At 42.9% G+C, this 20,781-nt stretch overlaps 2 protein-coding genes across 4 annotated transcripts in view; one reads left to right on the top strand and one right to left on the bottom strand.

Moving 5' to 3' along the window:
• The first annotated feature begins 2,808 nt into the window (after positions 1-2,808).
• On the top strand, positions 2,809-5,001 carry LOC124152884 (myb-like protein F). The gene is made up of 2 exons (XM_048381618.1): positions 2,809-2,832; positions 3,955-5,001. The coding sequence occupies exons 1-2, from the start codon at positions 2,809-2,811 to the stop codon at positions 4,999-5,001; spliced, it is 1,071 nt and encodes a 356-aa protein (XP_048237575.1).
• A 30-nt stretch (positions 5,002-5,031) lies between these two features.
• LOC124152914 (aquaporin AQPAe.a-like) overlaps positions 5,032-20,781 on the bottom strand; it is a 57,461-nt gene continuing 41,711 nt past the window's right edge. For all 3 annotated transcript variants that reach the window (XM_046525999.2, XM_048381892.1, XM_048381891.1), the window contains exons 4-6: positions 18,343-18,613; positions 6,720-6,800; positions 5,032-6,172 (exon numbers count right to left, since the gene is read on the bottom strand). In XM_046525999.2, the coding sequence (XP_046381955.1) occupies positions 5,924-6,172; positions 6,720-6,800; positions 18,343-18,613 (601 nt within the window). In that variant the 3' untranslated portion in view covers positions 5,032-5,923. The remainder of the gene's footprint in view (positions 6,173-6,719; positions 6,801-18,342; positions 18,614-20,781) is intronic.

Genomic DNA, 20,781 nt, shown 5'->3' on the forward strand with positions numbered 1-20,781 from the left:
TATTATTTGTGTGTAGATCACAGTTATCTGTTCTTATTCTGAGGATGGTCTTGACCTTCGTTTGAAGCCGTGCTGACACAATGTCCATGCCGACCTGAGTATATATCATGGTGGACTTAACGTCTTTGACGTCAGCACTGACTTTCTTGTTCCTGAAGATCCGGGTTAGAATTGGTCTTCAGCAACACGTGCTTGTAGTCACAGGCGACGAATGGGAACAGCTGATCGGGCTTGCTGACTTGGTTGACGTATGTCATGGTATCACAATTGCATAGATCGATGCTCATGATGTCAATCCCTAGATTGTCTTGTCCAGACTCGATTATTTTCCTACTTCCTCCTTATTACTGGAATGTTGCAGAGTAAAACGTTAAACAAACAAACAAACAAACAAACAAACAAACAAACAAACAAACAAACAAACGTCCCTATTCCTAAATGGTGAGGACAAGATGATCATATAGGAAGCTGACCAATGCAGCATGTTTAACAGGTATGCGAGAAGGACACTTCAACCAATCAGCTGTTAGCTTTGTTTACAGGTATGATTTAACTGTTTGTTTAACGGATATGATTTAACTGTTTGTTTAACCAATATGATTTGACGATGATTTAATTGCAAGTTCAACGGAAATGTTTTCATTGCATATTCAAGTGCAATATTTGAGAGACGGGTTATCTGATTAACATCAACCCACATTTCGTATTTAAGAATATCTTCAACTTCATCTACTAGGGTGGTTGGGTAGCCTTGCCGAAAATCGCGGTCGATTCCCCACATGGGTACTATGTGTGAAGCCCATATCTGGTGTATTTCTTGAATAATGCTAAAAGCGGATTAAAACCATAGTGACTCACTCACTCACTCACTCCACTACTCTTGTTGCTACTACAACAACTGCTGCTGCTTGGATGGAGTGCTGGGTACAGAGTTCATCATCAGACTAAGCACAAGCAGAAGCATTATTTGTAAATTACTGTTCTTCACAAGGTGAAAGGAAAAATATAGCACTATATTATTACAGTATTCCTGTATTGGGTAATTACAAGCGTCCTATATTATTACAGTATTCCTGTTTGGGTGAGTACTTGCGTCCTATATTATTACAGTATTCCCGACTAGGGTGATTACCAGCGTCCTTTATTATTACAGTATTCCTGTTTGAGTGAGTACTTGCGTCCTATATTATCAAAGTATTCCTGACTTGGGTGAGTACTAGCGTCCTATATTTTTAAAGCATTCCTGCATTGGGTGATTACTAGCGTCCTATATTATTACAGTTTTCCTGACTTGGGTTAGTACTAGCGTCCTATATTATTACAGTATTCCTGTATTGGGTGATTACTAGCGTCCTATATTATTACCGTATTCCTGTATTGGAGGAGTACAAGCGTCTTATATTATTACAATATTCCTGTATTGGAGGAGTACTAGCGTCCTATATTATTACAGTATTCCTGTATTGGGTGAGTACTAGCGTCCTATGTTATTACGGTATTCCTGATTTGGGTGATTACTAGCGTCCTATATTATTACGGTATTCCTGACCTGGGTGATTACTAGCGTCCTATTTTATTACAGTATTCCTGTATTGGGTGATTACTAGCGTCCTATATTATTACCGTATTCCTGTATTGGAGGAGTACAAGCGTCTTATATTATTACAATATTCCTGTATTGGAGGAGTACTAGCGTCCTTTATTATTACAGTATTCATGTATTGGAGGAGTACTAGCGTCCTATATTATTACAGCATTCCTGACCTGGGTGATTACTCGCGTCCTAATTATTACAGTATTCCTGTATTGGAGGAGTACTAGCGTCCTATCTTATTACAGTATTCCAGTATTGGGTGATTACTAGCGAGCTATATTATTACAGTATTCCTGACTTGGGTGATTTCTAGTGTCCTATATTATTACAGTATTATTGATCTGGATAATTACTAGCGTCCTTTATTATTACAGTATTCCTGACTTGAGTGAGTACTAGCGTCCAATATTATTACAGTATTCCTGACTTGGGTGAGTACTAGCGTCCTATATTATTACAGTATTCCTGACTTGGGTGATTACTAGCGTCCGATATTATTACAATATTCATGTATTGGATGAGTACTAGCGTCCTATATTAATTACTGTATTTCAGTAACGGGTTAAGGAAGTACTTCGGTACTGTGTGCAAACCTGGACTGACCAGGAGATGTCTCGTGTAGATTATGTCAGTCTTATTTTGCTAAAAAAACCGTCACATTTTGTCAGGTCCACAGCTTCTTCTCGTACCAACAGTGAAATATTACTTTATTGTCTGTTTACTGATATAACAGTTCACGTTTGATGTGTCTAGTTTACTGTTTACTCACACTTGTAACAGACAGTTGAAAGCAAGGTGCACTTAAATGGGATATATGTTGCTGGGTAGCGTAACGTTAATGAGGGTGCCATGCTCATGCTTGCTTTTTTGTAGCCACTACCACGAGTTACGAATGCTATATTTTGCACCTGCATTTTGCTTTACTGTTTTCCTCCATGACAACAAGTGTGAAAACAATGCCGTTTAAGACATTGCAAATCGACAATGGCTGCTTTTTGACGCACCGTTTGTCGAATTTCACGTTTGATGTGTCTAGTTTACTGTTTACCCACACTTGTTAACAGTCAGTTAAATCCAAGGTGCACTTAAATTGGATATATGTTGCTGGGTAGCGTAACGTCAATGAGTGCGCCACGTTGAACACTATTACTGTTTGTGTCAGATAAATGTAGGAGGGCCGCGTGGCGAGATGCAGGTCTCGGAAATTTGACAATATGGTGAAACCAACGTGGACGGATGTGAGTGAGTGAGTGAGTGAGTGAGTGAGTGAGTGAGTTTGGTTTAACGCCTTCTTTAACAGTATTCCAGTTATATCGCGGTGTCAGCTTAATGAGGAAGGAAAGCCCGAAGTGATGCAGGTCTCAGAAATTTACCACTTCGGTGAAACCCACGAGCACGGGTATGGTGCTGACAAACCTAGAAACATAATCGGGGCGAACCGGGATTCGAACCCATAACCATATGAGTCTGGCGTGCCCAAGGGACGCACAGCGAATCGCGGCGCCTTAGACGACTGGGCCAACTGTGTCCCGGATATGGTGCTGACAAACCACTGGTCATGATACGGGGAATCTGGGATAAAAGCCCAATGTATTGACATCATGTTACAACTTAGGGACGGAACAATTCACAGAAAATAACGGTATCTTAGACGACATGGCTACTCGTGTTCTTGGGGATAAATATGCCCTGCTTAGTAGCATTACAACCGTACACCACCAGCTGGGTAACATAGAGAGAAGCGTAATCCCCTGCTGGGTTATATAGAGAGAACCGTAATTCCCTGCTGGGTAACACAGAGAGAACCGTAATCCCCTGCTGGGTAACACAATGCATACAACATCTGCTGGGTAAAGCAGAACCGAACAACACCTGCTGGGTAAAACAGAACCGAACAACACCTGCTGGGTAAAACAGAACCGTACAACACCTGCTGGGTAAAGCAGAACCGAACAACACCTGCCGGGTAAAACAGAACCGTACAACACCTGCTGGGTAAAACAGAACCGAACAACACCTGCTGGGTAAAACAGAACCGAACAACTACTGCTGGGTAAAACAGAACCGTACAACACCTGCTGGGTAAAACAGAACCGAACAACACCTGCTGGGTAAAACAGAACCGAACAACACCTGCTGGGTAAAACAGAACCGAACAACACCTGCAGGGTAAAACAGAACCGTACAACACCTGCTGGGTAAGTCAGAACTGGGTGTCGTTAAACTGTACAAGGCTTGCTTGGTAACATAAAGAGAACCGTACATCACTTGTGGGGTAACATAGAACCGTACAACACAAGCTGGGTAACATAAAGTGACCGTACTTAAGGTTGGCTAACAGGGGAATTCGCAACCTGCAGCACTACCAGGATAACAAGGAGAGCAACCTGCAGCACTACCAGGATAACAAGGAGAGCGATCTGCAGCACTACCAGGATAACAAGGAGAACAACCTGCAGCACTACCAGGATAACAAGGAGAGCAACCTGCAGCACTACCAGGATAACAAGGAGAGCGATCTGCAGCACTACCAGGATAACAAGGCGAGCAACCTGCAGCACTACCAGGATAACAAGGCGAGCAACCTGCAGCACTACCAGGATAACAAGGAGAGCAACCTGCAGCACTACCAGGATAACAAGGCGAGCAACCTGCAGCACTACCAGGATAACAAGGCGAGCAACCTGCAGCACTACCAGGATAACAAGGCGAGCAACCTGCATCGCTGCAAGGATAACAAAGAGAGCAACCTGCACCACTATCAAGATAACAAAGAGAGCAACCTGCACCACTATCAAGATAACAAAGAGAGCAACCTGCAGCACTACCAGGATAACAAGGAGAGCAACCTGCACCACTATCAAGATAACAAAGAGAGCAACCTGAGACGCTACCAGGATAACAAAGACAGCAACCTGCATTGCTGCAAGGATAGCAAGGCGAGCAACCTGCATCGCTGCAAGGATAACAAGGAGAGCAACCTGCATCACTACCAAGATAACAAAGAGAGCAACCTGCATCGCTGCAAGGATAACAAGGCGAGCAACCTGCATCGTTGCAAGGATAACAAGGAGAGCAACCTGCAGTACTACCAGGATAACAAGGAGAGAAACCTGCATCGCTACCAGGATAGCAAGGAGAGAAACCTGCATCGCTACCAGGATAGCAAGGAGAGAAACCTGCATCACTACCAGGATAACAAGGAGAGCAACCTGCATCGCTACCAGGATAGCAAGGAGAGCAACCTCCATCGCTACCAGGATAGCAAGGAGAGCAACCTGCTTCGCTACCAGGATAACGAGGAGAGCAACCTGCATCACTACCAGGATAACAAGGAGAGCAACCTGCATCGCTGCAAGAATAACAAGGGGAGCAACCTGCAGCACTTCCAGGCAACCAGGATTTGAGAGAAACTTGCCAAAACAAAACGCAGAACGTATGTAAGAAAATAGTTTATTATATAACAAAATTAATAAAAGATTGTGTAAGAGTTGAAAGGCGTGCGGGATATATACCTTAGTCTCGGCTATCTATAGGAATCTTAGATCACTTAGCGACTATAGCTACTTGTTGATCGTGGTGTGAATCTCAGATTTCAACCTGATAATGTTAGCATTATTGATCTCTTGTATGCTTTAAGATTAAATCGCCAACGACATTAGTTTGGGTATGGACCCCACAGAAGCCGTGACTGCTGACTATTGTTTCAATAGGCGTTTAGCCATCTCTCGAACTGCATAGAGCTTTTACTGATTCTGTGTAGACAAACAGATTATATTCTCTGACTCGGCACAATAAAAACATATCGGTGATGCATGGGTCATCACACAGGGAATACATGATGAGGATGCAGAGATCTCCAGTTAATAAAATAATATGTAAATGAATCTATACCGATGAAGCTAATGAAGTCGCCAACAGCTGCTGTGTATATTCACTTTCCCCTCAATATTCCAGCACTCGTAGGTGACTCTGGTATTCCGGCGACGATCTGCGCATCCCTAGTACTGACTAGTCACATAGCCTGTCCCTAAATACAAACTAAGAGGTGTGTCACAGGATTGGCTATCATGTGTGAATTTACTAGGTTCCAATATAACATTGTGTGTTTTAAGAGTCGGCGGTGACATGTCGGTTATTTAAGATCACATTAAATAAGTAGTTAAATATATTGAAATGTATATTATGTAAACACGTCATCGTGACGTACACATTACCATTGCAGTCATTTCATAAATCATTGGATTCATTAATCAGATAACACTGCTGTGCTTCAAGGCAAAGTCACTGTACACGTGTACTATAATTTCGTGCACTATATATTTGACCCTAAACGGAAGCTATTCTCTCGATGGATTCGGAATAAGGTTGCTTCTTCGGGAGGTCACTCGAGGAAATACTTCCGGTTCGCAATTCTATTTCCTTCTCGATGGTGTCTGGCTCGTCCATGATGACGGCTTGGTATGGGCGGCTCTTTACGCAGCTCAGCAGGCCGTGCTTCTCTGCAGCCACGGAGAACACCTTGTCATACAGCAGTCCCCCGAGCACAGAGCCGACCATTGGCCCCACCCAGTAGATCTGCCGGCAAGACACGCATCATTATCACAGTGAATCATATCCAGCAGTCTAGAGCAATGAAACTTTAAAAGTCACGCATGAACTCATAGTCTTGAAGAAACATGCGGAAAGTGACAAGGGTTTAGAGCTATAGGTGAGGGTAATATATCATAGGTGAGGTTGAAATGGGGTTTAACGTCTCATTCAAGGTCATTGCACTTTTATAGCGACGTGCATGCACATGTGCGGGCAAGTATGTGAGGCTGCTTGTACTAGTTCGGACTAATGTCAGTTTCATAGTGCTAAACCACTGACATATCATGCCGAAGTTTAACAGAGATACCCCCAATCAGGCACAGGAGCAGACCAATTCCTGCTGTATCCCCTTAATGCGGAAAGCAAGGCAGGGTAATAACATGTATAATCTTTTAAGTGTTTTGGTATGATTCGGGCTGGGATGGCACCACCAAGCATTCTCTAGCAGACGCTCTATCCACTATGCTATGGAGGCGGTCTGGATATCAAAAGTGGCAGCTGGTTACAAATGAAGTTGTGTAAATATACTTACCCACTGATACTTGAGGTTTCCCAGTACCACGGCGGGGCCGAAGTTCCTTATAGGGTTGATACAGCCGCCGGAGATGTGACCCTGGAAATAGATAGGAATCAATGTTGAGTGCCTGACTGTTGTTTTACGCATTGGTCAGCGATACTCAAGCTATATACAGGTCACTGGAAATAATCGAGTCTGGTTCAGGAAATCCAGAGGTTAACACTTTTGCCACTATAGTGCTGTGCACATGATTTTGATCGATTCACCTGCACAAAAACGGGTGTTAATTGAAGACAATACGTGGCCATTACTGTTTAAATACACAATAAGGGCCCACAATGATAACTGGTCAAAATGTTAAAATTTTAGGATTGTGAAGTTTTTAATTTGGTTCAGTATATTACATTACTTAAGACACATTTTGTAATCCCCAAACCCCATGTAAGATACTGTTTATTGTTTTGTTTGTTTGGTCTGTAACGCCACACTCACATTCGAGCTATATGGGGGTAGTCTGTTACTAATCGAGTCTGGACCGTACAGTCCAGTGACTCACATCATGATCATCAATCTAAGCTATCTGGATACGATGACATAACCACTAGCACTTAGCAGTGACGAAACATTTTTTCTACCATTGACTTTAATAATAGACCAAACTGAATGTGTTTGTGTTACTTTAATGTATTACTTTCTTGATAAAGTTGTCAGCTCATAAAAAGCCTGTCATTGCGGAAAAGTAGTTAGGGATTGGTAAATGTGCTTGCGTTGGTCCTTGCCAACGGGACATGCATTTTTTAACCCGAATCGCCAAACAGCGAGGTGCAGATATTAATTACACTTGTATCACGCTGAGACGAATCACAGTGCACTTGATCAACGAGTTTTTGAATACAGTTTTAAAAATATCGATATTGCAACATGTTAGGTACTAATGATCTTTTATTGTTGGCCATGGTTGAAATGTGTTGGAGCACTTCGACCTCAGGTATGCTAATATTTCAATTGTTACCTGAAGTCCGAGTTTGGCTGACCAATTCAACGCTCAGATACCGGATCCGAGGCCTCTTAATGTTTCAACTAAGTTGAACAATTCCTTTCTAATGTGACCACGTTGGGTTTACAGGTTACGAGTAACGACACAGGCTCCGTAACAGGTGGGCAGTCTCCGTGACTTGTGTCATCTTACCCCGCCGGCGTTGCTCATGATATCAACCACTCGTTTGCCTAGTTCAGAATCAATTACTTATAGGGCGCCGTGCTATAATAGACTAATCCTGACTCCTGCGTTAATCAATATTCACTCGCTCACTTTTTTCAACAACACGTTGATCACTTAAATACGTAAAACAGAAGATAATGTTGTATCGGATATGACCCAATTCTAAAGGGTAGTCTAGCTGTCATGAACTTGGCTCCCGTCTTCAGCTACCGTTCTCACATGTATCCATTGCAACTGTAACTTGTCTTCAGCAATTTTTTTTGTCAAGAAAATATTCCAACATAACTTTTGGTACATGTTACGTAATGTACGTGTATAACATCAAGAACACGCTGTCAGGAATAGATGGGGCTCCAACGAAACAGGGCATGACGGGCCACATATTGTGTCATCTCTGTCACGTGACTGACAACCACGACAGGTTACATCAGCTGCCAGAGTCGCACAAGGTGTTCGACAACGACAGCGGCGACTATCACACTGACACACAGCTAAGCCTTTCTGTGGCAGGGTCCTGTGTTGGCTTAAAGACATCAGCTGTGAACAATGGGAGCCGTATCGGACGACACTTTGCTTTCACTGAGAGAGGATCATTGCCCACAAACCTAGCATGTAGAATGAGTCGCCGTCGGTCACAGACCTGTCCAAATGACTCCCGGGACATACTAGTCCCAGTGTCTTTACTTGCTGTTTTGGTGTTTAACGCCGCACCTAACCATATTCGAGCTATTAGACGGCAGTCTGTAAATACTCGAACCTGGACCTGACAATCCCTTGATTGACATTATGAGTGTCGATCCATGCAGTTGGGATACGACATGCACTAACAGTCGCTATGTCTACTGGGACATACTAGTCCTGTTGCCTTGTGACTCTCTGGACTGCGGTAATCAACATCATTGACGGCTGTCTGGGACGACATAGGGGACGTGGAATACACACTTCACTAGAAAAAAACAAACTTCATAAGCAGAGGTTCTATGTGTCAAGCCGCGCCGCTCCGCCATGATGGGTCAAGGTCTAGGTCAATCTACGCACACATGACTGTATTTGGGACATGATGGTCAACATCACTCAACGACCGATCTGGAGAATCTGATTTGGTACGTCTGGTTAACGATGTCAAGGGATCCAGGCTTTAATGTTGTTTGTACTTACATTGATGCAATGGCGTGACAACCTGGAAGCAGATTCACTCCCTCTGTTCTATTGTGATTCGAACCCGTGAAATCTGTTGGGCAGACTTGCACCTAAACCACCATGCCACTCTATGACCCAGACACTGCTGTGTCGACGACAAACTAACAGATAAATAGACGATTTATTACTGCAATTACTCTGCTGTGGGTGGGCGAGTACACACGCCTTCGGTCATAGTGTCCTGACACTGAGTGTTTGATAAAATAACTCGAAAGGTCAACGAGACCGTTTGAATATGTCATAGAGTTCTTTAGCCGTACAAGGCGCCGTTCATCGATAAAAGAATCTAATCCTGTGAAGAACATTGAAATGAGCTCCTTCACTATCACTGCGCTGTCGATGTCATAAAATGTTTACTATAATCAAAACGTATTGGTTCTCATTTTACACCATGTACAGTCAGGCGATTAAATGTGAAATATTAACTCCAACGTTAAACATGCCTTCTCTGTGTATAAAGATGTGCAAGACGACAAGGAGAGTTAATGACTCCAATGCATGTGGACTTCTCGCAGGAAAGAATAGCTCAACGAGGGAGTTAGTTTAAGGCTGCCTCAAACAGTATATCAGTAATAGGAAGGTCGGGCCAACTTCGGAGGAAAGACCAAAGATGGTGAAGCTGTTGAATCTGTAGAGTGCAGGCAAACCAAGGATCACACATACACCCCTTCAACCCTCTATACCCGCCACACATCCCAACTCTTTATTCCATCCATCCACCCCTCCCTTCCGACCACACATCTTATCTCTTCACACCCCTCTAACTCACAAGACCGCCTCCGTGGTCTAGTGGTAGAGCGTCCGCCCGGTAGTATTTTATACTACTTGAGTAATTACCATAAGACGTCATACCAAGGACCGCTCGGCATTAAGGGGCTACAATAAGGACCGATCGGCTCGGAGTCAGTATACTGTGTCTGAGTAGGGTACTCACTTAAACTGCGGCATGGTATCTCAGTGGGCTAGCACTATAAATCGGCATCTGTCCGGACTAGTACAAGCAGTCACACACATACACACGTGCATGCACTTTGCTATATAAGTGCAATAATCTTGTACGGGACATTAAACCCCATTTCTCGTCACCCACCTCAAACACTTCTCCCTTCCTTCCACTCTTCTCCACCCCCAGACATCCAACCTCTCACAACATACACCCCACATCCTCCCCTCCCCCTCCCCTTTACGTTTTTAATAAATTACACGTACATATTCCCCCAAGCAAGGACAAGTATGCCACATGTCAGACATTCCCTCCAGCAGACCCAGGTTTTATGGGCCTACCTACTGGTATATGTGATTACAAAGATGAAATTAACATTGTTCATGCCATCAGCATTGTCCCCGGGGCGATGGTACAAAAGGCGTCTCCATTGTCCGTGGTTACATATCGCCGTCGATGGCCCCTGCCTGAACTTCAGCGACATCGTCACTCTTCTCTCCCTCAAGTAGCGACTAATGTTGGACGACATCGGCTTGATAAATTCAAAGGGTCGTGTAACACTACCTTGATCCCCCCGGGGATGAGGAGAGGCCCCGGGGACTTGGAGACAGCTAAGCCTGGGAGACCCTGCTTGATGTCGGTCACGGAGACTTGTCCGCTTGATGGATCTGGTCACCTCTGTTCTGGCACGTTGTGATCAGTCAGCTGTGCCGTGCCTTCTCTGGACATTAGGTAAGCGCGGAAATAGATTTTGGAAAAGGAAGAATGGATCGTGTTATTTGGCATTTGGCGTCCAGTTTTGTTGAAAATATATAAGCAACTGGAATAGTCCCTGGGTTGTTAAATTTATGCACATAGTATAGCCGATATCTACAAAAGTCTCGAATGTAGTCATTTTTAGGATTCTTAAAAAAGGGGTATCGTGAATATGTCGTCATGCACATGTCACGACAGCACACATTGATAACGCTACGGTATCTGAACATTTAGTTACATTGGCAAGGGGTCATAGAAAGGAATAATCTAATCGAAAATCGAAATTACGGATTATTTGTCCTTCGAAAATGAATGAAGAAATTAAAAGCGTCAAAACCCTTTCTATAACCATTCCGACGATACTATAAGAATGTTTTTAAGAATCGCTATCAAGTAGTGGTGTTTGCAGAAAGGTGAGCGTGACCTGTCCCACTGGAGTCACATGTCACAAACACATGCAAAGGCAAGTCAATTGTTAACCTAAAAGACACACGGGAACATCTCAACGAAATCAACATTGAAAATGACAGTTATACAGGATCCGATATTGACATGACATTTGCCCGAATTGAGGTGAGATAGCAAAAACAAGCTTTCAACGTAAGGGACAAAGGGCACACACATCTAAAATCGATCAAGTTCAATGACACGTCACCCCCTAATACAAGGCATGCAAACACCTCCCGGGGGCGTCTGATGACGTAACGTGGGATACATCGCCATTCTCCTCGGAGGACCTGGATCAGTTGTTGTCGGATGGCTGGAGGATGTGGTCACCCCAGAGATGTTCTATGGGGAACATGTCTGGGGAGCGTGCAGGCCACGGCAACACGTTGACGTTATTGGCTGCAAAAAAGTTCTGTACGATTCGGGTTGTATAGGGTCTGGCGTTGTTATGCTGATAAAAGACACCATGTTGTAGAAAAGGTAGGGCAGTCGGAAGAAGGACGTCATCCATGTAACGCTGAGCTGTCACATTTCAGTTAACGATGACAAGCGGTGTTCTCTCCTGCCCGCAAATTCCTGCCCACACCATAACACCCCCTCCACCATACGACACGACCTTCTGGACGCAACATGTCGTCGTTTGCTCTTCCCTTTGACGGTACACAAACTGTCTTCCATCAGCTCTGAACAAACAGAACCGGCTCTCATCAGTGAAGACGACCCTCTGCCTGTCACGTTGCTGCCAAAGTTGTAAAGTCCGGGGCCATCTCAATCTCTGACGACGATGTTGAGCTGTCAATAACTGCACTCTGGAAGGTCTTTAAGCCCTAATTCGTTGATCACTGACTGTCGTCCACCCATATGCTCTAAGGCAATCGTCGCTGATGACGTCACTGTCAGGAATCAATTCCGGAGATGCAAAGTATGCAAGTACGCAACTTCGGAATAGCCAAATGTTCTTGCATGTTTGCACAGGTGGCTTCCAACTCTGTCATACCCAGGGCCCGCTCGCGTTGTTTGGGTGTCAGTCGTGGCATTATTGTGGTGTTTTTTCATCAGTGTGAGTGTCTGACATGCAGTCCGTATCATTTATATACCCTTTTTGCACGTGTTCTTTCGCATTTTCTACGAAACAACGTGCCGTGGACGTGCGTCATTTTCTACACAGAGCATTGTTGTGTTTGGCCGATGTACTTTTCATTGATTTAGTTTGAATTTGTGTTTTTAAGTTTTTGCAGTATAGTGGTAACGTGTCTTTTGGCCGTTAGTTATATCTATTGACACTGAAACAGTCATTCGGATGAGCGAATGCATCAGTTAAGCGTTCCCACAAACATAAACACCTCTGGTAAACCTATTTTAAAACCGGCAATATTATCTGACTGATCGGGACCTCTCGGGATCGATCCCCCTTCACAAAGACAATATATATATATATATATATATATATATATATATATATATATATATATATATATATATATATATATCCAGGCGGTTAGGGACGGTCGGGTAGCCTAGTGGTTCAAGCGTTCGCTCGTCACGCCGAAGATAGCCTAGTGGTTCAAGCGTTCGCTCGTCACGCCGAAGACCCGGGTTCGATTCCCGACGTGGGTACAATGTGTTAAGCCCATTTCCGGCGTCCCCCGCCGTGATATTGCTGGAATATTGCTTAAAGCGGCGTAAAACCATACTCACTCACTCACTCCAGGCGGTTATGGGCGACTTCAACTGAATGTATGAATGGTTTCAGCTAAAACGTTATCGCAACATCTTCATGAATGAGCAGAAGTTTCAACTGCAGTGATACGAACTAATAGCATTATTTTTTTCAGTTGAATTGATGTTAATTGTTTTACACTCCAGGCTTCAAGTGACATGTATCACGTATACGGTCATCAACATTCGCCGGGGGGTGACAGACGGTGATCTAAATAGGATTAGAATCGCTCCAGAAATCTCTATGTAGATTGTATTGCCAGATATTCGACCATCAAGTACAAAGAAGGTAATTAGAAATAGGTTTCTACTGCCAAGGCCATGTAGTGGTTCGTAGTGCTAAAACATTCCACCATGTAGGCCGGATCCGGCCGTCTTTCATGTTCTGGGAACCCGACACGACACCCTAGAAGTGAAGGAACTCCCTTTTGTGTATCTCCCCAGCTGGAGGACGTGCCGTGATGAAAGCCACACTTTAACCGGGACTGTTTCACGCCTTGCTGGTCATCAAGAGCCTTACAAATTGTAGCAGGCCTTGTTTCATTCAAGCAGTACTAGAGTCACAGTGCCTAGTCTTGAATAGTATCTTGTCAACGCTATCTACTAAGTAATGATCGTTAAGAGGAACCTATATATATTTATACCCTACCCATTTGGAAATAGCTCCTTTTGAGTTATGGATATTAAAAGGGTTGTTTTGATAAAAGCTTATTTATTTTTAAACCCGGGTAAACAGACGTTTATTTAGAAAACCATGGTGCCGGTTAAACGGTGTTTGGTATATTCGGTTTGGTGTATAGCACATCACCGCTTTGAATCCTCACCCTTTCAGGGTCATATTGGCGAGAAATAAAGGAATGACATACAGGAATGACATACAGGAATGACATACTGGGATGACATACTGGAATGACATACAGGAATGACATTCAGGAATGACATACTGGAATGACATACTGGAATGACATACAGGAATGACATACTGGAATGACATACAGGAATGACATACTGAAATGACATACTGGGATGACATACAGGAATGACATACAGGAATGACATACAGGAATGACATACTGGGATGACATAAAGGAATGACATACAGGAATGACATACTGGAATGACATACTGGAATGACATACAGGAATGACATTCAGGAATGACATACAGGAATGACATACTGGAATGACATACTGGAATGACATACAGGAATGACATTCAGGAATGACATACTGGGTCATACTGGAACGACATACTGGAATAACATACTGGAATGACAATACTAAAATGACATACAGGAATGACATACAGGAATGGCATTCAGGAATGACATACTGGGTCATACTGGAATGACATACTGGAATAACATACTGGAATGACAATACTGAAATGACATACTGGAATGACATACAGGTATGACATTCAGGAATGACATTCAGGAATGACATACTGGGTCATACTGGAATGACATACTGGAATGACATACAGGAATGACATACTGGAATGACATACTGGAATGACATACTGGAATGACATACAGGAATGACATTCAGGAATGACATACTGGAATGACATACTGGAACGACATACACAAATGACATACAGGAATCACATACTGGAATGACATACAGGAATGACATACTGGAATGACATACTGGAATGACATACAGGAATCGCATACTGGAATGACATACTGGAATGACATACTGGAATGACATACAGGAATGACATACAGGAATGACATACTGGAATGAAATTCAGGAATGACATACAGGAATGACATACAGGAATGACATACGGGAATGACATACAGTATATTTGAATAATATACACAGAACTACTACAATATCAGAAAACACATTATTGATTTTATGACAACAAAGATGTTTTGTTGTCAACGTTAAGCAAACATGCATTCCCGAGGGAAAAAAGTGTTTAATCAAAAGACAAGTGGGCTTTCACTTTACGTATTAAAATTTGACTGTTGTGATTAGCTGTTACATATATGGTAACACGAGTTTGTGTTCACTGACGCGCCTACTTGGTAGGATATAATACGGTTGCATGTAAATATAGGTTTCTTTTATCTTCAATTCCGAAGGTGTTGTGGGCCTTTCTTTAGTGTATTCCTTCAACGTAATGTCCAATGAAAGAAGTGTGATATGTGGGGTTATTGGGGCGGACACTCGAAATACGAATGGCTAAACCATTAATATATAATCATTGCAACCGTAAAGCGCTGTGCCCATACAAAGGCTACATATTCACACTGTAGCTGGTATACCAATATTACTTGTAGGAATTATGTATGGTGGACATAGCAAAGAAATAGACATAGAATGGAAGGAATATCTTGAATTTTTCAACAAACGGTCTTCCATTTCCAGAAATTTACAGTTCTGTCAATACCTATGTTTTTGCTTTTGCAAACTCTGGCATAAACAGAACTCCAGACACTGACACAGTTGTTAATATTGCTGTCACAAGACACAAACACAGAAGCAGCTCGAACAAGAGGATCACAAGACACAGACACAGACACACACATAGACTTACACAAGTCTCTTAGACAATAATTATTAGTTTAATTCATAAGTTCTAGATTATGTAAATAATAAGAACAAGTTGTCCCTATAAGAGACTGGAGTCCTTAGACTGTCCATATATCTAGACTTACTACACATCCAAGAAGGACTTTTCTTTCAGTACAGCCTTGGAGCAAGGCTAACACAAACACAACTGTCAATAGTGAGGTCGTCACAAACACAGGTGAGGTAATGTGAAATGGGGTTTTAACGTCGCTTTCAAGGTTATTGCAATAGCAATGTGCATTGTGTGTATGTGTGTGTGTGTGTGTGTGTGTGTGTGTGTGTGTGTGTGTGTGTGTGTGTGTGTGTGCGTGCGTGTGTGTGTGTGTGTGCGTGTGTGTGTGTGTGTGTGTGTGTGTGTGTGTGAGTGTTCTTGTACTTGTACTGCCGGTTTTATGGTGAGATATGAGATACCATGCCACAGTTTAACATGCATGTCCCACTCAGACACAGTATACTCACCACTGCTCTATCTCCTAATGTCGTCAGGCAGGGCAAGAACAAGTACTATATTTTAACGTATTTTGGTATGACACTCCGCTCACTGGGCTGACGCTCTATCCACTATACCATGGAGGTGTCATAAACAATTGTCAATACTGAGATGTCACAGATACGACTCACTGTCAATATAGAGACATGTTGTCACAGACGCAACAATATACAAAGGTGCAGCCACTACCACAGACTCCCCTTACTTACCCCAATATCCCAAAGAATAACAAACTACCTAAATGAACACCAAATTAAAAATCTTAAACAAAACTGCAAACAATCAAATATCTTCACCCCTAAACTTAAAATACCCAAAATAGACACAACACTAGCTAGCCAAATAAATAAACAAACCGACCCAAACATAGCTAAAACTACCACACTAGCATACATACACGAAAATTGGCCAAATTGGTGTCACATTTACACGGACGGATCCTCAGATCCGACCTCCAAACACACAGGTTTCGGAGTCCATACCACACAACCAACTAAAACCACACAATCCTTCCGACTCCAAAACAACCAATCAATATTCACGGCAGAACTAATGGGCATGGCCTCAGCCCTCCATAATCAAGAATCCAAAAACCACAAAACAATCCTAATACTTACCGACTCCCTAAGTGGACTGCAAGCCCTCCAAAACAAAAATACCAAAAACCGACCTAAATTAATAAATCAAATACTTAAAAGCTCCAACGACCTAACTAAGGCAGGCAAACAAATAACCTTCTTGTGGATACCCGCCCACGTAGGAATATACGGTAATGAAAACGCCGATAAAGCAGCTAAACTATCCCTCAAAATCCCAGAAATAAGCTTAAACTTACCCATCTCAAAATCAGAAATTAAAAGTGTAAACAAGCAAAAAATCACCAAAAAATGGCATAACCTATATCTAAACTCAAATAGCCAAATCAAAAAAGTGCTCAGCAAACAACTAACCAAACCAAAAATTCTCCATCCATCCAAAAAAATCGACAGAGTAATCACTAAACTCCAAACAGGACACACCAACCTAAATAACCACCTAAAAAATTTTAAAAAACACACTACAGGTAACTGCCCACACTGCAAACAACCAGAAACCCCAGAACACGCACTCATCCACTGCACACACTACCTAACACATCGAACCGCATTACAAACCACCCTCAATCTAAACAAGGCTCTAACTCTAGAAGCAATACTAAACCCACAAAATAAACTAGAAAACTTCAAGGCCTTAGGCGTATTCTTAATCAAAACGGAACTAATAAAACGCATCTAAAAACACAATAACTCACCAAATCAAAATCACATAAACAAACAAACATCCACCATACCCAGCTCCCTTAGTTCTCCTCCCCAATCCCATCGGCATCTATTCCAAATCTCAAAATTCCCCAATTCTATATAAGCAACCCCTAAAACCCCCCTCTTGGGTTGCACAGACCACCTTCGCCCCTTTCGGAAACACATTAAATGGCCTGGCCGGGCCCGTGTGCGAAATACGCATCAGTCGGAAAGCGCACGTTAAATCTCCAAAGTAAGTAAGTAAGTAAGTACCACAGACTCGTCAGTGGATAGCGACAAAGACCATTGTACCAAGACTTAACAACAAGGTGCAACTTTCTCAGGTTTTCCTGTCCTCTTCGTAAGATTTGGTTCAGGGTAAAGGGCGTGCTATCATTTACACCGTTACGACTTCGTAAAACATGTAGGAAATAGAAGTACTTGAGAATAATTATTATCCATATATCATTAAAATCAGATCTTAGTTGTTGGTACCGCTAAACAAAGGTCAGAGGGACATTCCATTACGGGTCACGTCAAAATGGCCTGTCATCCGACTGATTCCGTCAGAATCATCCGTCTATCTCTCGCTTCAATGAGATAACCATTTGAAACGGAAGAGACTACCCCGTGGCAAGTACTTCCATACAATCACGGCTTTCAATTAGACATTCCAGAATTTTCTTATGTTCAGTTTTCAAATTGTTAATTGATATTGTTCAAAGGGTCGTCTGGAATGGAAGACTCCAGTTTGAAACTTTCTGATTGGCTAATATCCACACCTTGGTAGTCATTTTATTGGTCGGTCAAAGTTCTCGTAAAGTCGTTCTGACGTGACCTGTAACCGGACGTCCTTAGATCCACGTGCAGCGGTATCGAGCATTAAGGTCCGATTTTAATGAGATTAAAGTATTTGAAAAACATATCACCACGTAAATTTTTTTCACAAAATGGTGCTTCAAGGCCGTGTATCTGTTTGTGCGATGTACTCACGGAGAAGAAAGCGTTGACGCAGACGGAGAGGCCGATGATGAAGGGGACGGAGCCACCGACGTCCTTCCTGCCCTTGTCGACGAGGGAGAAGATGACGAACACCAGGAAGAAGCTGACGATGATCTCCACCACCAGGGCCTGCTCCGAACTGACGTACTTCCCCGGCTGCAGCAGCCCGAGGGTGCCGTGCATGTTAGCGGGGGTGATGAACTTGAGGAGCGCCGCCCCCGCCACTGACCCCGCGGACTGAGCCACAGAGTAGAAGAAGAACCTGCAACACGTGGTCAGTGACGTCATATGTGCACTGTTCATTATTTTCTGAAAGCATTACTGAGATATTTCAGAGTTTGTGGACAACTTGTCGAAATACGCATTATGTATATATGTATATAAAACGAGTGGATGAACAATATGTCATCAATATCACGGTGAGGAACACCAGAGTGAGTGAGTGAGTATGTTTTTTTATGCCGCGTTTAGCAATATTCCAGCAATTTCACGCCTGTGGACACCAAAATTTTGCTTCAAACTTTGTACCAATTATTGTAATCTAAGACAGATTGTTGGTTGGACCAGAGAAAGATTTAACCACTCGGCTACACTGGAAAACACTTGGAATAAATTAATATAACCCTTTGAAGTAATAAGAAGTATGTGATAACGATATGAGGGTTCTCTAAAGGGATATGTTGCACTAACTGTTTGGACAGTGGCCTAATGTAAGCTAACGTTGTCCTTTACGGTCATGACTTAAGTGTGCGAGAGGCTGAACGTTGTTACGCCGTTCGGCAAAGCAAGCTTCAGGTAATGAGCATGGTAATTCCATTACGCGTAGATACACATAAACAGTAAAGAACAAACACGATAAAAAAATATGCTGCAAACACGCTGAAAATATGCTGCTCAGATAGCTTATTGTAAGTGCTGTGATATATATATGAATATGTACGGGGGCTTCCGTTGATGAGGGGCGATCGGGTAGCCTAGTGGTTAAAGCGTTCGCTCGTCACGCCGAAGACCCGGGTTCGATTCCCGACATGGGTACAATGTGTAAAGCCCATTTCTAGTGTCCCCCGCCGTGATATTGCTGGAATATTGCTAAAAGCGGCGTAAAACCATACTCACTCACTCACTCCGTTGATGACTTATGAGCTTTAACGGTCAAGAATCCGTTTAAGTAAGGATAAGAATTTATGGATGAACAACTTCTTTATTACAATTAGGGGCGACGTTTCGGTGTAGGTTCTAACACCGTTATCAAGCAATTGTTAGAACCTACACCGAAACGTAGCTCTTATTGTAATAAAGAAGTTGTTCATCCATAAATTCTTATCCTTACTTGGTACTCCAACTTCTAAATGCAAAGAAGAATCCGTTTCAGAAAGCTGCCGTAACGCTACGATTGTCGCAGCTCCCATAATTTAACATAAACTTACGACTGCTTCGTGAAATGGGGCCCCGGCGTTGACATGACTGATGCCATTCACTACCTGTGATGCGTGTGTAAGTGTGTGAATATGTTTATCGTCTAGTCGAACATGTGTCAGACATGCCTGGATCTCACAGCGAGATGTTGCGTGGCAGGTGCGTGTCGACTCGAAGGGAAGGTATAAACGTAAATGTAAATGAGAAACATGTTTGAAAAGCCATTCCTAAAATTATCGTGCCACTTACGACCCGTGACGATCCCTGGTAGAATAGGTCTTCAGCAACCCATACTTGCCGTAAAAGGTGACTATGCTTGTCGTAAGAGGCGACTAACGGGATCGGGCAGTCAGGCTCGCTGACTTGGTTGAAGCATGTCATCGATCCCAATTGCGTGGATCGATGCTCATGATGTCAATCACTGGAGTGTCTGGTCCAGACTCGATTATTTACAGACAGTCGTCATATAGCTGGTGCTGCGTTAAACAGCAAACAAGCAAAATACTGCCATTTACAAGACCGATATTTTGTAAAACACGAACGCAATTCATCAACCACGTCAATTGTACTTCCATTCTAACCTTGATCATGCTGTGATTTGACTATCGCACAAACTATAACACTAGCTCTGGCAAGAAACTGCTGTCATATCTCTAGTATACTGCGTCATAGAGGTCAAAGTTTACATGTGTGGATTATATACTGGCCCAATATTTACATGTATTAAATATGAATGGATACGTAAGTGTGTCCTATAAGTAATTCGCATTCCTCTAGGATACGAAGGAACAGAGGTGAGGTGAGGTGAAATTGGGTTTAACGTCGCGTCCAAGATTATTGCACTTATATAGCGACGTGCATGCACGTGTATGTGTGTGTGTGGCTGCTTGTACTAGTCCGGACTGATGCCGATTTATAGTGCTAGCTCACTGAGATACCATGCCGCAGTTTAACATGAATACCCCACTCAGACACAGTATACTGACTCCGAGCCGACCAGTCCTTGTTTTAGCC

Source organism: Haliotis rufescens, unplaced genomic scaffold (genome assembly GCF_023055435.1).
Source record: "Haliotis rufescens isolate VD_foot unplaced genomic scaffold, xgHalRufe1.0.p SCAF_4, whole genome shotgun sequence".
NCBI lineage: Eukaryota > Metazoa > Mollusca > Gastropoda > Lepetellida > Haliotidae > Haliotis > Haliotis rufescens.

Excerpts from the sequence above, each read along its gene's own strand:
- LOC124152884 (XM_048381618.1), top strand. The coding sequence starts at position 2,809 with ATGGTGAAACCAACGTGGACGGAT. Across the intron at positions 2,833-3,954 it reads TGAAACCAACGTGGACGGAT|CACTACCAGGATAACAAGGA; the intron begins GTGAGTGAGTGA and ends CGCAACCTGCAG.